The following is a 17421-nucleotide window of genomic DNA, read 5'->3' as shown; positions in this document are numbered from 1 at the left end:
ATCATTTTTGTGAAAAAAAAAAAAGAATTTTTATTTTCACGGATTTGCGCTATAAACTTTAGTGAAACACTTGGGGGTTCAAAGTTCTCAAAACACATCTAGATAAGTTCCTTGGGAGGTCTAGTTTCCAATATGGGGTCACTTGTGGGGGGTTTGTACTGTTTGGGTACATCAGGGGCTCTGCAAATGCAACGTGACGGCTGCTGACCAATCCATTTAAGTCTGCATTCCAAATGGCGCTCCTTCCCTTCCGAGCTCTGTCATGCGCCCAAACAGTGGTTCCCCCCCACATATGGGGTATCAGCGTACTCAGGACAAATTGGAAAACAAATTTTGGGGTCCAATTTATTCTGTTACCCTTGTAAAAATACAAAGCTGGGGGCTAAAAAATCATTTTTGAGTAAAAAAAAAAATATATATTTTCACGGCTCTGCGTTATAATCTGTAGTGAAACACTTGGGGGTTCAAAGCTCTCAAAACACATCTAGATAAGTTCCTTAGGGGGTCTACTTTCCAAAATGGTGTCACTTGTAGGGAGTTTCAATGTTTAGGCACATCAGGGGCTCTCCAAACGCAACATGGCGTCCCATCTCAATTCCAGTCAATTTTGCATTGAAAAGTCAAATGGCGCTCCTTCCCTTCCAAGCTCTGCCATGCGCCCAAACAATGGTTTACACCCACATATGGGGTATCAGCGTACTCAGGACAAATTATACAACAACTTTGGGGGTCCATTTTCTCCTGTTACCCTTGGTAAAATAAAACAAATTGGAGCTGAAATAAATTTTGTGTGAAAAAAAGTTAAATGTTCATTTTTATTTAAACATTCCAAAAATTCCTGTGAAACACCTGAAGGGTTAATAAACTTCTTGAATGTGGTTTTGAGCACCTTGAGGGGTGCAGTTTTTAGAATGGTGTCACACTTGAGTATTTTCTATCATATAGACCCCTCAAAATGACTTCAAATGAGATGTGGTCCCTAAAAAAAAATGGTGTTGTAAAAATGAGAAATTGCTGGTCAACTTTTAACCCTTATAACTCCGTCACAAAAAAAAATTTTGGTTCCAAAATTGTACTGATGTAAAGTAGACATGTGGGAAATGTTACTTATTAAGTATTTTGCGTGACATATGTCTGTGATTTAAGGGCATAAAAATTCAAAGTTGGAAAATTGCAAAATTTTCATAATTTTCGCCAAATTTCCATTTTTTTCACAAATAAACGCAAGTTATATCGAATAAATTTTACCACTAACATGAAGTACAATATGTCACGAGAAAACAATGTCAGAATCGCCAAGATCCGTCAAAGCGTTCCAGAGTTATAGCCTCATAAATGGACAGTGGTCAGAATTGTAAAAATTGGCCCGGTCATTAACGTGCAAACCACCCTTGGGGGTGAAGGGGTTAACCAACAGGCCAGACCGCATATCAAATATAAGGGTTGGGGGTCACTTGGGGAATAGTGATCACAAAATAATAAGTTTTCATGTCTCCTTTAATAAGATGTGTAGTAGAGGGGTGACAAGGACACTAAACTTCAGGAGTGCAAATTTCCAACGGATGAGAGAGGATCTTGGTGCAATTAACTGGGACGATATCCTGAGACATAAAAGTACACAAAGAAAATGGGAGACATTTATTAGCATCCTGGATAGGACCTGTGCACAGTATATACCGTATGGGAATAAACATACTAGAAATAGGAGGAAACCAATACGGCTAAATAGAGCTGTAAGGGACATAAAGAAAGCATTTAGAGAATTAAAGGAAGTAGGTAGTGAGGAGGCATTAAATAAATACAAAAAATTAAATAAATTATGTAAAAAGCAAATCAAGGCAGCAAAGATTGAGACAGAGAGACTCATTGCTAGAGAGAGCAAAAATAACCCCAAAATATTCTTTAACTACATAAATAGTAAGAAACTAAAAAATGATAGTGTTGGCCCCCTTAAAAATAGTCTGGGTGAAATGGTGGATGAGGATGAGGAAAAAGCCAATATGCTAAATGACTTTTTTTCATCAGTATTTACAAAAGAAAATCCCTTGGCAGCCAATATGACTAGTGATAATAATTCCCAATTTAATGTTACCTGCTTAACCCAGCAGGAAGTACGGCGGCGTCTAAAAATCACAAAAATTGACAAATCTCCGGGCCCGGATGGGATACACCCCCAAGTACTGCAGGAATTAAGTACAGTCATTGATAGACCATTATTTTTAATCTTTAAAGAGTCCATAATAACAGGGTCTGTACCACAGGACTGGCGTATAGCAAATGTGGTGCCAATATTCAAAAAGGGGACAAAAACTGAACTCGGAAATTATAGGCCAGTAAGTTTAACCTCTACTGTGGGTAAAATCCTGGAGGGCATTCTAAGGGATGCTATACTGGAGTATCTGAAGAGGAATAACCTCATGACCCAGTATCAGCACGGGTTTACTAGGGACCGATCATGTCAGACTAATTTGATCAGCTTCTATGAAGAGGTAAGTTCCGGTCTGGACCAAGGGAACCCAGTAGATGTAGTGTATATGGACTTTTCAAAAGCTTTTGATACGGTGCCACACAAAAGGTTGATACATAAAATGAGAATAATGGGGATAGGGGAAAATATGTGCAAGTGGGTTGAGAGTTGGCTCAGGGATAGGAAACAAAGGGTGGTTATTAATGGAGCACACTCGGACTGGGTCACGGTTAGTAGTGGGGTACCACAGGGGTCAGTATTGGGCCCTCTTCTTTTTAACATATTTATTAATGACCTTGTAGGGGGCATTCAGAGTAGAATTTCAATATTTGCAGATGACACTAAACTCTGCAGGGTAATCAATACAGGGGAGGACAATTTTATATTACAGGCTGATTTATGTAAACTAGAAGCTTGGGCTGATAAATGGCAAATGAGCTTTAATGGGGATAAATGTAAGGTCATGCACTTGGGTAGAAGTAATAAGATGTATAACTATGTGCTTAATTCTAAAACTCTGGGCAAAACCGTCAATGAAAAAGACCTGGGTGTATGGGTGGATGACAAACTCATATTCAGTGGCCAGTGTCAGGCAGCTGCTACAAAGGCAAATAAAATAATGGGATGCATTAAAAGAGGCATAGATGCTCATGAGGAGAACATAATTTTACCTCTATACAAGTCACTAGTTCGACCACACTTAGAATACTGTGCACAGTTCTGGTCTCCGGTGTATAAGAAAGACATAGCTGAACTAGAGCGGGTGCAGAGAAGAGCGACCAAGGTTATTAGAGGACTGGGAGGTCTGCCATACCAAGATAGGTTATTACACTTGGGGCTATTTAGTTTGGAAAAACGAAGACTAAGGGGTGATCTTATGTTAATGTTTAAATATATGAGGGGACAGTACAAAGACCTTTCTGATGATCTTTTTAATCATAGACATGAGACAGGGACAAGGGGGCATCCTCTACGTCTGGAGGAAAAAAGGTTTAAGCATAATAACAGATGCGGATTCTTTACTGTAAGAGCAGTGAGACTATGGAACTCTCTGCCGTATGATGTTGTAATGAGTGACTCATTGCTTCAATTTAAGAGGGGACTGGATGCCTTTCTGGAAAAGTATAATATTACAGGGTATATATATTAGATTCCTTGATAAGGCGTTGATCCAGGGAACTAGTCTGATTGCCGTATGTGGAGTCGGGAAGGAATTTTTTTCCCCATGATGGAGCTTACTCTTACCACATGGGTTTTTTTTGCCTTCCCCTTGATCAACATGTTAGGGCATGCTAGGCTATGGGTTGAACTAGATGGACTTAAAGTCTTCCTTCAACCTTAATAACTGTGTATGTACTATGTATGTAAACTCCTTGCAGATGTATTTTAATTGTATAAAGCAGACACGTTGTGTGCTAATCTACTTTACATAAGTATTTTCATGGAAACTTATGATTTTGGTATATAGTAAGGTCTAAATGCAATCAAAAATGGTGACTGTGCTTTGGGCAACAAATGTATTTTGCACAGATTAGTGTCTGTAGATACTGACATCTACAGATGCCTCTAAATGAATCAGGAGCGTCTGACTCCAGCACGTCCCATCATCAAGACTGGCCAGAACAACACTGGTCTTGATGAAAACCAATAGGTCTGCTTAGTAGCTCAGCACTAGAAATGGTAGGGTGTTTTTCCATGGGATTATAGATATTTACAAAAGTGCTCATCAGCCTTAAACCGAAGGAACAGACTTCTCTTCTATCCGAGACTGTAGACTAAAGTTGCCCATACACTTGGCTGTCTAGTGAACACCTGTCTGGCTGCCAGCTATTCCATCCATTTGATTGGTCAGGGGTACATGTATTTTTTTTATTTTTATTTTTTCCAAGCAAGAGAAAATACATCATTGCAGACAATCACTGAGCTCAGCAGCCCTGCCCATATAGATGGTAGGGGGAGCTCAGAGCTAAGGAGGCTAAGTAAAGCTCAGTTTGTTTGTTTTTAAACAATGAACTGCATATAGGGGCAATCTCCTCCCGAAATTATTTTATAGTTACATTTCTTAACACACTATAAGATCTGAGCTGAAATCATTCCAGCTTTGAAAGCAGCCAGTCGTTGCGCCCTTGGTGTGTCGTTGCGCCCTTGGTGTGTCGTTGCGCCCTTGGTGTGTCGTTGCGCCCTTGGTGTGTCGTTGCGCCCTTGGTGTGTCGTTGCGCCCTTGGTGTGTCGTTGCGCCCTTGGTGTGTCGTTGCGCCCTTGGTGTGTCGTTGCGCCCTTGGTGTGTCGAGACCATTCCCGCTTACGTACTTGTTTTCCATCTTTGATCACCTTTCCTTAATCGACAACACTGGCTTTACGGAAGACAAAGCAGGGTGGAGATTGATGGGAGAACAATTAGGTGGGAATGTGCACTGAACTGCTCGGCCGCATAAAGCGGTCACTGAGCCCGTGCCTGTTATATACGGTAGTCATTTTGTACAGCTCTGGCTGCTTTCAACTTCTGAATGAGTATAGGTCAAATCTTAGATGGTAAGAAACTGGACTATATTGTAAGTAGCCAGTCCCAGTACGGGAACAAATAATTTTGATTTTGCTTTACTAACATTTCAAAGTATCTTTACTTATTTATTGGCTATTTTTTTTTCTCTCTTTTTACAGCTACTGTTGTTTTTTTCCTACTTTTTTTTTTTTGTTGCGCTTGACTGCGAATAGATTGAAAACTGTATGCTTTCACTTCTTGTTTTAGTAGATAAATGCACAGTTTTGTTTAATCTGTCAGTAGACCACATCCTGGGGATCTTCTGTCTTTTAAATCTAGAGCTAGGCGTCTACAGGTTTTTTTTTTTTTTTTTTTTTTTTTTTCTTTCTTTCTCTCTCCCACCCAGGCTAATTTTATGCCATCTTCTAGTAATATCACTGAATAGGCTTGAACACCATAGGAAATTAATGGTTTAATATAGCCAGTAACCATGGTTAAAGATTCTCTAAAGCAGTATTGAAAAATGGCGGAGACACAATCTGGTGCTTTTTACAGAAATTCAAAATATATGTGAGCAATATGTTCAAGTACCTACCGTAAATATAAAATCTGAGCAATTATACCAGCTTGTATTAAATGAAAGAAAAAAAAATGTAATAATCAAGTTCCAACTAAGAAATACAGTATCAGTAATCTGGGGAAAATTCCCAATGGTATGCGCACACATCAGGTATCTGGTGCAGAAATTTCTGCAGCTATTGGCAGGGAAAATGCTATGTAAAATGTGTTTTTGGTGCATTAGTATGGGTGGATTCTGCATTGAAAACGCTGCGAGAATTGACATGTTGCAGCGTTATATCTGTCTGCACCAAATCTTTAAGTCACAAATAAGCAACGTGTGCATGACACTTCAGGGTTCCCATTCACTTTGGCATTAGGCAACCCTTCACGTTTTGTGGCAAAACTGCAAAGTGTGCACAGACCCAGTATTCAGTAGTTTATTATTATTTTAAAGTACACAGCTACCAGTTATAAAAGCTAAGGAAGGAAATTTTTTTTTATATATTTTTTTTACCTGTGGTAGATCTGAGCACTTTTTAAAAAGGTGTGCTCCATTTGTGGTACGCGAGCTTAGTCATGAACAGGAGTGCATGTATTCAGTCTGTGGGACTGATTACTGGAAGTGATGAGCTGCTGTCATGTAGCACCACTTATCTCTGTGTAATTGGCGGCTTCTGGTATTCCAGTGTGATGATACATTCCTTATCTTTTGCTGCTGTCACGTTACCTGTCTTGTCTTTGGATTCCTATTAAACACATGAATCACTGTAAATGAATTAATTTACAGTGTCTAAAAATAACAAAATCGACCTCCTCTGCTGCTCCGGCACTGTCTCCACGCTGCTGCCCCCAATCTTTGTTGACATGGCTGCAGTGGTAACATCCTATCTACAGCATGTAACCGCAGCAGTGGAAAACTGGGCTCAGCGGTAGAGCCCAGTGATTGGCTGCAGTGGTCGTGTGCTCCAGGTAGGACTTCATTGCTGCCGCCATGTCCAAGACCAGGGGCTGGAGCAGCAGGGGATAAATTTGGCCAATTTTGTTCTTTATAGACCAAGCAAGTCTGTGGATGAATAAAATGTAAATGTTGTCTACATGCAAAATGCACAAAGAAATGACATGTATTTAAAAAGCAAAAAAAAACAAAAACCCTCTAACCAGAAAAGGGTCACAAACGCTCCCATTAAGGACCCTGTCTAATGTGCCTAAGACTAAGCGATTGCTGTTCAGTACTGTTAGAAAAAATCCTTGAGCAAAGTTGCATGCGGTTGCTATTTTGGACACTGGTGTTAACTGGGACCAAGAAAAAGTCAGTATTCCTGGAATGTGAGTGGCTGTCATTCCTCTAGCGCAGGATGTAAAATGAGCGCAGTACACTTCTCTGTTGTCTGAGTTTATATTTTTTCTTTGCCACTTTGCATTGTGATCTCTCTATGGTAAATCATGATTGTCTGTCTGTTTGGGACACCCTCCCGAGAGTCCCTCCTTCCCATATGAATGGCTTGGCCTAGGTACGGTAACTTTTTATTTTTTTACCGTTCTCACATCTTCCTTCCTAGTATCTACTCTCCTCCGCTCCTTTAATACTTTTTTTTTCTCCTCCTGTATTCCCTCCCTTTCTTTTGTGTATGAATTACCATGCCGTTCTGCTGTCATTCCAGCTCGCTCACTGACCTGCTCTGACCACAAAGGCTGCTTGCTCACCCCAGTTGCTTGCTCACAAGATGTCTTATTTCGGGGACCATTTTTGGGTATGTAATCCTGATGATGTGTTAGATTTTTTCCTCTGTGCATATCCCAGCATATTATTGTTTTTCACCTGTGTAGGTATGTATAATATGTGTATTATGCCTGTGTAGTATACTTTCGTTAGTTCCTGTAGCATATATACAAACATAAATCATTCTCTCCTACACGATTACTCATAGATGTATGTATGTTATTTATATACCTCCCTCAGACGCCTTCGTAATCTCGTGTCAAGTAGCGGGGGTGACCGTATGAGGGAGGGGGGCAGCAAGCTGTTTCTTTCTGCTGTGTAACAGATTGGGATGGATGCTAAAAAGATATCATCAGTAGAAACTGGGAATGTAAAGGTTCACGATGATGGTTTTATTTTTAATATAGTGAATAGAAATTAAAGATGAGCCCTTTTTTAAAAGGCATAGACCAGTATGGTAAATATGCAATTTATCTGTCGCCAAGTTCACACTTGATGTTTAGATTTGTCACAAAACCGCAAACCCGAATTTGTGTGCAGGCAGTTTTGCAGTGCTTGCTTCTTTCTAAAGAAGCCGTTTTAAAGAGAACCTGTCACCCCCAAAATCGAAGGTGAGCTAAGACCACCACCATCAGGGGCTTATCTACAGCATTCTGTAATGCTGTAGATAAGCCCCCGATGTATCCTGAAAGATGAGAAAAAGAGGTTAGATTATACTCACCCAGGGGCGGTCCCGGTTCGGTGGGTGTCGCGGTCCGGTCCGGCGCCTCCCATCTTCTTACGATGACGTCCTCTTCTTCTCTTCACGCTGTGGCTCTGGCGCAGGTATACTTTATCTGCGCTGTTGAGGGCAGAGCAAAGTACTGCAGTTCACAGGCGCCGGGAAAGATCAGAGAGGCGCCTGCGCACTGCAGTACTTTGCTCTGCCCTCAACAGGGCAAAGTACGCCTGTACCGGAGCCGCAGCCTGAAGACAAGAGGACATCATAGTAAGAAGATGGGAGGCGCTGGACCGGACCCCAACGCCCATCGTATCGGGACCGCCCATGGGTGAGTATAATCTAACCTCTTTTTCTCATCTTTCAGGATACATCGGGGGCTTATCTACAGCATTACAGAATGCTGTAGATAAGCCCCTGATGCTGGTGGGCTTAGCTCACCTTCGATTTTGAGGGTGACAGGTTCCCTTTAAGGTATGTGCACGTGACATCTTTTGCAAGTGGAAAATTGCTATGCACGTGTTCTTCCTTATGTCATTTCTTCTAACTGCTTCATTGTTAAAAGCTTTTGACCTAAACATTCTTCAGGCAGCTTCTACTTGGAAGCCCCCCAGTCTTTATACTTACTAGCATCGAATATTGCCTTCGAAACCGCATTGGGGTATGTTTCCATGATCAGGAAGCCTTCAGGATTTGCTGCGGATTGGACACTGCGTACAGCCGCAGCGTCCAATCCACAGCGTTCAGATGTTACAGCATAATCGAGGGGATTTTATGAAATCCCATCTCCACTATGCGTGCAGGGCCGTATACGGCGGCCCTGCGTATCCGGACATGTGGCCCGTCTTCCTAGACTGCAGCATGTCTATTTATCTTGCTCCGTCTCCGCAAGATAAATAACACAGTCTATGAATACGATGCCATGATTCCGCATGTGTTCAATGAACACATCCAGAATCACCGCGCGTACAACGGGGGCGGCCCTGTGGTTGGAGCTGGGTATCCGCTGTGTTCAAAGCGCTGCCAATAAGCCCCATGGAAACATACCCTTAGGAAAACGACCACCAACGTTTTCCTGAAGTGTCTTCACCCGGGAAATCTTGGTGGCTGCGCCGTCAACTAAAAGATGCTATGTGCTCAGTCTTAGTAAGAAGTATTTCTAGAACTATTACACTCCCAGGGCATGCCTTTTTAAAAGCGAAGCAATCACACAAATTGGAGAGACCTGTCAATCAACTGGAATGGGGTAGGGAGACGGGTATTTCCCCTGACTAGTCAGGTCTCTTCTATAGTTCCTGACCGGCTGTTCAATATATATTTTTTTTTTTTTCTGAAACCTCACAGGGTTTCACAGTAAAACTTACCTGGCAGAAATTGTGCAGCTAGTCTCTGATTCACGCTACCTCTGGCTCAGGCAGCATTAATCTAATGACCACTTCCTTTTAAAACCTAAATTCACAAAAGCATATTAAAAAAAAAAAAAAAAAAAAAAAAAAAAAAGTCCACTTTTCATCCAGGAAAAAAACAACTTTTTTCATCTGTACGATTATCTGTATACGATACATCAGCAGTGAGTAAAATTGACAAGACCAACAACTATTTCCTATGTTAATTATACAGTCATGTCCGTAAGTGTTTGCACCCTTGAAATTGTTCCAGAAAATGAAGTATTTCTCTCAAAATTATTGCAATTGCATGTTTTGTTACACAAATGTGTATTTCCTTTGTCTGTATTGGAACAAAGGGCAAATTGGACATCATTTCACAAACAGCCCACAAAGTAGTCAAGACAAAATGGTTGGCACCTTTCCGAAATTGTGGGTAAATAACTGTTTGAAGCATGTGATGCTATTTCAAACTCTCCTTTGGCAAGTAACATGCATGGGCAATATGAAAATCATACCTAAAACCTGATAAAAAGGGGAGACGTTGTGTGTCTGTGTGTGCCACACTAAGCATGGAGAACAGTGTGCAACATACACTGTGTTCCAAATTATTATGCACAAAGAGTTTAGGAGTGATAAGGTTAGAATTTTTTTGTTTGTCATTTAAACTCATTGATGGTGATGTGTGTCAGGGCTCTTTATATCACTGAAAGCAATTGCAGATACCTGTGCAAATTATTTTGGCAGGTGTGTCCAAATAAAGGCAAGACTACTTAAGAAGGCTGTTCCATATTATTAAGCAGCCTACATTTTTTGCCAAAATGGGAAAGAAAAAGGATGTGTCGGCTGCTGAGAAGCAACAAATTGTGGAGTATTTAGGTCAAGGCATGACTACAATCAACATTGCCAAGACACTTCATCATGATCATCGCACAATCAAGAAGTATGTAGCTGATTCCCAGCACACACGTGTGCGTGCTGAGAAGGAAAAATTGAGGACTCTTTCCAACAGGCAATTGCGTAAGGTTAAAAGAGCAGCTGCAAAAATGCCTTGTCATAGCAGCAGACAGCTGCTGGTGCCTCCAATGTCCCCAGAACAACAAGATGCAGGGTCTTTCAGAGGTGAGCAAGCCATCCTCTATCCACTGCACACAAGCAGAAATGGCTCCAGTGGGCCAAACGATACATGAAGACTGACTTCCAAACTGTTTTGTTCACCGATGAGTGCCGTGCAACGCTCGATGGTCCAGATGGATGGAGTGGAGGATGGCTGGTTGATGGACACCCCATGAAAACACGGCTAAGGCGCCAACAAGGAGGAGGTGGAGTAATGTTTTGGGCTGGAATCATGGGGAGAGAGATTGTCGGACCGTTTATGATCCCTGAAGGGGTAAAGATGAACTCCATAATCTATATGGAGTTTCTAAAAACACTTCCTGCCATGGTTCAAGAGGAAGAACCGTGCTTTCCGCAGCAAGATCATTTTCATGCATGATAATGCACCGTCTCATGCTGCAAAAAACACATCTGCATTTCTGGCTGCTATGGGCATAAAAGAGGACAAACTTATGGTGTAGCCACCATCTTCCCCTGACCTCAACCCCATTGAGAACCTCTGAAGCATCATCAAAAGGAGTGTATATGATGGCGGGAGGCAGTTCACATCTAAGCAACAGCTCTGGGAGGGTATTCTGTCCACATGCAAAACAATTGAAGCAGAAACCATCCAAAAACTGACAAATTCAATGGACGAGAGAGTTCAGAAGCTTCTTTCGAACAAGGGGTCCTATGTGCAAATGTAACATCACCTAGAATAAAGTTTTCACTTGAAAACTGTTTGATTTCATTTTGTAATAAGCTAATAATGCTTATAACTTTACAATTGACCATTTTTTTGTTCAAAATAAAAAAAAAAAAAGGTTGAAAACTCTGCTGTGCATAATAATTTGGAACATGCATTTTGAGTGTTTATTTTTTTTTTTAAAAGATACTGTTTTCATAGGCAGTTTGTTCCAAAACATTGCAATTATACTAGAATAGTAGATGACTGGAAAATAACACTGACTGCAATTCAGATAGGTAATTTAAAGGAAATATTATTTGCATAATAATTTGGAACACAGTGTAATCAAGAAGTTTGCAACCCACAGCGCTGTAGCTAATCTCCATGGCTGTAGACAGCAGAGAAAAATTAATGAAATGTTGCAACGCAAGATAGTTTGGAAGTTGGATAAGCAGTTCCAAAGAAATTCAAGCTGTCCTGCAGGCACAGGGTACATCATTGTTAGTGCAAACTCTTTGACATTTTGAATTAAATGAAACTCTATGGCAGGAGATCCAAGAGGACCCCATTGATAACACAGAGACATAAAAAAAGTTTGCCTACAGTTTGCCTAAATCCTTCTGGGACATGTCCTGTGGACAGATGAAACCTAGATAGAGCTTTTTGGAAAAGCACATAATTCTGTTTACCGAATTAGGCCTAAGAAGAAAAGAACACCGTACCTTCAGTCAAATATGGTGGAGGTTCACTCTCACTGGGTGCCTTAATGGTGTGCAATGATATAGGATAAACTTGGCAGACTCCTGTGGGTCTGATGCAAAAAGGTGTTTATTATAATACATACAGTATTCACAATGTTCACAAACGTTTCGGTCAACAAAGGACCTTCATCAGTGTGCTCTAGAAATAAACAAATAAAGTGCATAGACATAATATAAAGAAAATTACCAAAATAAATAAAGTATATACAGGTAAATACATATGGTCATATATTATAAATCGGTGGAAAACGGAAGCGACCTTCCAAACAATATAGCTTACATGCACCGTTTGTAAGGTACATAAAAAATAGAATACAAGAGAAATCCATGAGAAAAAAGTACATGGACTATATACTAGAAAAGGACTAGAGTGTTGGTGAGTACATGGACAGAAAAAGGACTGAGGTATATAGGGTGCTGGTAAGTCACCGAATAAATAAGGGGTACATACCTATAAAAAGCGAGAAAAGGGTATATGGCACAGACCCTTAAGAGAGAATATTGCATCTGCAGTGAGACAAAAATATATATAAGTATGCATGTGCATCCACATATACGTGTGGATTGACTTGGTAGCTAGGTGGTGTACAAGTGGACGTACCAAAAAACGTGGAATGAGCAGGAAATCCTGAAGATAGAGGGCTATAAACCAGCCGATCTATGGGAGATTAATTTCGTTAGGATAGCGCCAGAAAGTCCATGTGGCGTATGGGCGCTCATATAGATCGCCCTTACCAAGCCATAAATGAAGCTGGAGAGGAGGAGACAGACGCGGTATCCGCCGCGGGTCTGATGGCAGTGGTACATTGTCAGGAGTGTCAGGTTTATGAAGCCCAGTGCGCACGCTACGACTGGGGAGTACACCGGAAGTGACGCGCGCAGTGCACGTAAAGTGAAATTGCTGATGCTGCGTGCATTCCACAGAGAAGGGGGTGGTAGCTAGTGCGTTCCAGGAGGGGTGGCTCCTGCGCATAGAGAAGGATGGAGTGAAGTGGAGGAATGACGCACACTATTTCAATAAGGACGGCTCTGTGGATAGAAATAGAAGATTAGTGACAAATACATCATGATGTGGTGATTAAAAAGAATTGGAGAAGAACATAAGGGGAAAATGAAAGGAGGAAACAAACTAATAGATATGGTGCCTCCTAAAATAACATGCATTTATACAGGCAGACTACTTTGATATACCCAAAAGGGGACAAAATACCTTACACCACATAATGGGGTCCATCACAGTGATCAACATGAACCAATAGGAAAAATCTATTGTTGCCGAGTACTGGCCGGCAGATCTTGGCTGGTGCACTGTGCATGCGCCTGACATTTTTCTTTCAAGAAGATGACGTGGAGGGCTAGAGGACAGAGCAGAAGGTTTCGTGCATGGCGGACGTACCGTGGAGGAGGGGTAACCGAGGGACCCCATTTCTCTCTCCTCTGGTATGCTAGATCATATCAGAGGAGAGAGAAATTAACAAAAAGACGGACTTTTATTTTTTTGTGATCGCTGTTTGGCGAATAATGGCGATCACGTGACAGGACTGTACAAACCAAACCTGAATCATTTTCCAACGCTGGTGGGTATTATACACTTTCTTTTTTTTTTTTTCTCAGCGCTGTTAAAAAGTGGCGCTGAGGAAGAAGTACCCTTAACTGCTGCCGTTAAAAGGTGTATCGGCGGTCGTTAAGCGGTTAAGAAGCTTGTTGATGTTTACAGGAAGCAATTGATTGCAGGTATTTATTCTAAAAGGTGTGGAACCAAATATTAAGTTGAGAATGCCAACAGTGTTGTCCTGCCCATTTTGGGGGGGATTGAGTGAAATGATGTCCAATTTATTTATTTATTTTTTAAAATCTTTTTCCCTGTTGTTCCAACACACACATGATATGTCATTGTAATTGCAATAATTTTCTGAGACAAATACTTAATTTTCTGGAGCAATTTCAAGTGTACCAACACTATCAGCCATGAATGTATTTGTAAAAACTGGATACTCTACGGTTGACCTGTATGGGATGAGCTAATTTTTTATTTATCAGTTTTACACCCCCCCCCCCACCCCCCTATGGATAGCACTTGTACCAAGGATATAGTTGTGTGAACATAACCATAGGGAGGCCAAAAAAAAAGTGAATTTTAGAAAATGCTGCCTATGTCATAGCGTATGCCTGCACATGGTGGATAAACTCAGTTTTGTTGCAGATTTCAAACTTCTAGTGTGAAAATATGCATATTAGGGTATGTTCCCATGTGTCATTTCATTGTGATTTTCTACACATTTCACCCTTTGCATTGTGGGAAATACGCACTGACATTCAAATACTCTGTGCTGGTCAATTTACTCTTTCACAGTCCTGCTACCGTAATACAGTAGGAATTCTTTCTTAACCTCTTTCCACCTCGGTAAATATATTTTTATTCTTTTTGTTTTTTAGATTTCTTATAAGAGTTAGAACGTTTGTTTGTTCCATCAACATAGCCGTATGAGGGTTTCTGTCTTGTGGGATGAGTTGTAGTTTTTGAATGTGTAAATGTAGACGTGGGAAACAGAGCGCCCAATAGGGCGATACCCTATGGAGGGAGAGTGCCGGTTAGGTGGCGTTGTGACAGGCAGAACTATAGGCATTTTTTTTCCTATTGTGGAGATTGTGTGTGTGTGTGTGTGTGTGTGTGTGTGTGTGTGTTATTTCCTCCTTAGTGAATATTTTTCTTTCTACTCTTTATTGCCACAGTATAATATATAATTGTTTAATTTTTTTTTCCATTTTCAGTCTCCCTAGTGACCTTTTTTTATATCCTGCAATCAATCAGCTGTCTTGAAGTACCGTATTTTTCGCTTTGCAAGACGCTCCGGATTATAAGACGCACCCCAGATTTTGAGGAGAAAAATAGGAAAAAAAAACTTAATAAATTGGTGGGGCTTCTTAGAATCCATGCGTCTTATTGCTTACCGGGGGTTGTGGCTGCGGTGGATCAGGGTCGCTGCTGAAGGAGGCAGGAGAGGAGCGTTGCTGCAGGCTGGGATGAGGGGGTATGCAGGTGTCCTGTGCTGCAGGGGGGCTCCTGGGCTGCAGGGGGGCTGCGGAGGTGTCTCCGGTGATGTGGGGATGTCTCCAGTGCTGTGGGGGGCTCTCCCGACATTTTGTGAAAGGCCAGAGCCCCCTGGCAGTTCGTCCATGCTTTCCTGTGTGGTGGACTTTAGGAAAATGGTCGCCGGGAAGCGGCGCATGCGCAGATGGAGATCTTGGGACCAAGATCTCGAGAGATGACATCTCAGCGCTGAAATCTCATCTCCTGAGATTCCGGCGACCATTTTCATGGAGTCCATCACATAGTAAAGCATGGACGAACTGCCAGGGGGCTCTGTCCTTTCACACAATGTCGCCAGAGCCCCCCGCAGCACCCGGAGACTCCAGCATAACCATGGGCAGCAGCGGACAACCGCGGCAGCAGCGGCGGACACCCCTTCATCTCAGCCTGTAACGGTAAGCAGTATATCCACTTTGTAAGATGCACCCCCATTTCCCCCCTCAAATTTGAGGGAAATAAAGTGTCTTTCAAAGCGAAAAATACGGTATATAGGGAAAATCACGTAACCCATTCGCATCCCTCGATCGTGCCGCAGGGGGCTTTTAGGCACCTAGAACAACAAGCCCTCAGGACTGCAAAATGCTGCGGTCAGAGATTGGCAGCAGCATTTAAGGAACTCTGCTCTGAACGTTGCCGTTTTTTTTAAATCAAATAATTTTGTATTAAAGCATATGACACGCAGTAACAGTCTGATACATTTTCCAGACAGGTACAACGAATACAAAACCTATTAATACATTTTCATTTTACGAAAACCGGTCCTTTACCCATTATCCAATACAACCATCTGACAACATCACCTGTTAAAAATTGTCCGACAGTACATGTAAAAGTCCCTCCAGAAGTAACTAAACGACCCCCATTCTACTCTGCAAAAACTCACCAGACGCCACACCTGGGTAATCCATCCATCCACCCCACACATTTTCAAATTTTGTATTCTGACCTCTCTTGATGTAGATATTCCTTTCCATAAGGAAAATAAAATTAATGTTATTAATAAATTCCTTTTTTCCCTGGTGGTTTTTCATCCAACCAGTAAATCGCAATAAGCTTTCTCGCAGCATACAACAATCTTGCAGTAATCAACTTTCCACATTCATCCGTAGCAATATCATCCATACAACCCAGAAGGCAAGTCAGCGGGTTACGCACCTCATCTACTCCTGTCACCTCCTGGATCAAGATCAAAAAATCTTACTGAGAGCTTTGGATTCGGGGGTCATTGACAAAAAAGTTTTTGAGGGCCTCAGTGTCAAATTCCCAAAGATACCTACCTTTTACTTACTCCCAAAGGTGCACAAGGACGCCGTCAATCCTCCGGGACGTCCGATCGTGTCAGGAATAGGTGGTCTGTGTGACCCCATTTGTAAATTTGTTGATTATTATTTAAAAACAATTGTAGAGACCTTACCTTCTTATGTTAAGGACACGACGGATGTCCTCACGAGGGTTGACGGTGCCTTTGTGGGTCATGATATTATTCTAGTAACAGCTGATGTAGAAACCTTGTATACCTGCATTAACCATGATGATGGTATTCGGGCGGTCCGCTTCTTCCTCGGGACCTCCAACTTGGACGGCCCCCTGTGTGAGCTCATTCTTGAGCTGCTGCACTTTGTCCTCACGCACAACTTCTTCACCTTTAAAGATCAGTTTTATCAACAAAAGCGCGGCGCAGCCATGGGCGCGGCCTGTGCCCCGGCGTACGCTAACCTCTTTTTGGGTTTCTGGGAGAGGTTGGTTTTCGGTGACGCCGGGTCGGGGGCCGCGGACCATGTGCTGTGCTGGTTACGCTATATTGATGACATCTTGATGTTTTGGCGGGGGACAGTGCAGCAGCTGGAGGAGTTCATGGCGGATCTGAATAGAAATGATTATAACATCAAGTTGACATACAAATATAACAGGACCAAAATTGACTTTCTGGACATTAGCCTGGAGGTGGACCACACATCCACCATCCAGACTGATGTCTTTCGCAAAGAAACGTCTGTCAACTCACTGATTCACGCCACGACTGCGCACAACCAGTCTACAGTAAGGGCCGTCCCGGTTGGACAGTTCCTGAGGATGCGGCGGATCTGCTCGACAGACCAGAGATTCGAAATGCAGGCTTCAGACTTGAGAGAACGGTTTCAACATCGAGGTTATAGTCGGAGGTGCATTAAGCACGGGTATAATAAGGCCAAGTCAGTGTCCCGCACCTCTCTGTTGTATCAAAAAAAGTATAAGAAAAAGGATGACAACATACGATTTATTTCGACATATAACCATGAGTGGGACAGCATGAGAGACATATTGACTAGATACTGGCCTGTGCTTGGGGCGGAATCCTCCCTGAGACCCTTTCTGTCAGACAGACCTCTTATGACTTCCCGACGTGCAAAAAATCTTGGAGACCTATTGGTCAGGAGCCACTATGTGGCCCCAACTAAAAAGTATTTTGGCAA

The 17421-nt window shown here is 42.0% G+C and overlaps 1 protein-coding gene across 9 annotated transcripts in view; it reads left to right on the top strand.

The window, feature by feature from the left end:
- Nucleotides 1-17421, top strand: part of FCHO1 (FCH and mu domain containing endocytic adaptor 1) — a 143384-nt gene that overhangs the window by 17387 nt on the left and 108576 nt on the right. For 4 of the 9 annotated variants that reach the window (XM_077270493.1, XM_077270474.1, XM_077270484.1 and 1 more), the window contains one exon: nt 7172-7261. The exons of the other annotated variants lie outside the window; for them this stretch is intronic. In XM_077270493.1, the coding sequence (XP_077126608.1) occupies nt 7235-7261 (27 nt within the window). In that variant the 5' untranslated portion in view covers nt 7172-7234. The remainder of the gene's footprint in view (nt 1-7171; nt 7262-17421) is intronic. 9 annotated transcript variants of the gene reach the window in all.

The sequence above is a fragment of the Ranitomeya variabilis genome, chromosome 1 (assembly GCF_051348905.1).
Source record: "Ranitomeya variabilis isolate aRanVar5 chromosome 1, aRanVar5.hap1, whole genome shotgun sequence".
Taxonomy (NCBI): Eukaryota; Metazoa; Chordata; class Amphibia; order Anura; family Dendrobatidae; genus Ranitomeya; species Ranitomeya variabilis.
Note: the sequence above shows the minus strand (reverse complement) of the source record. Positions and strands in the feature narration are given on the sequence as shown.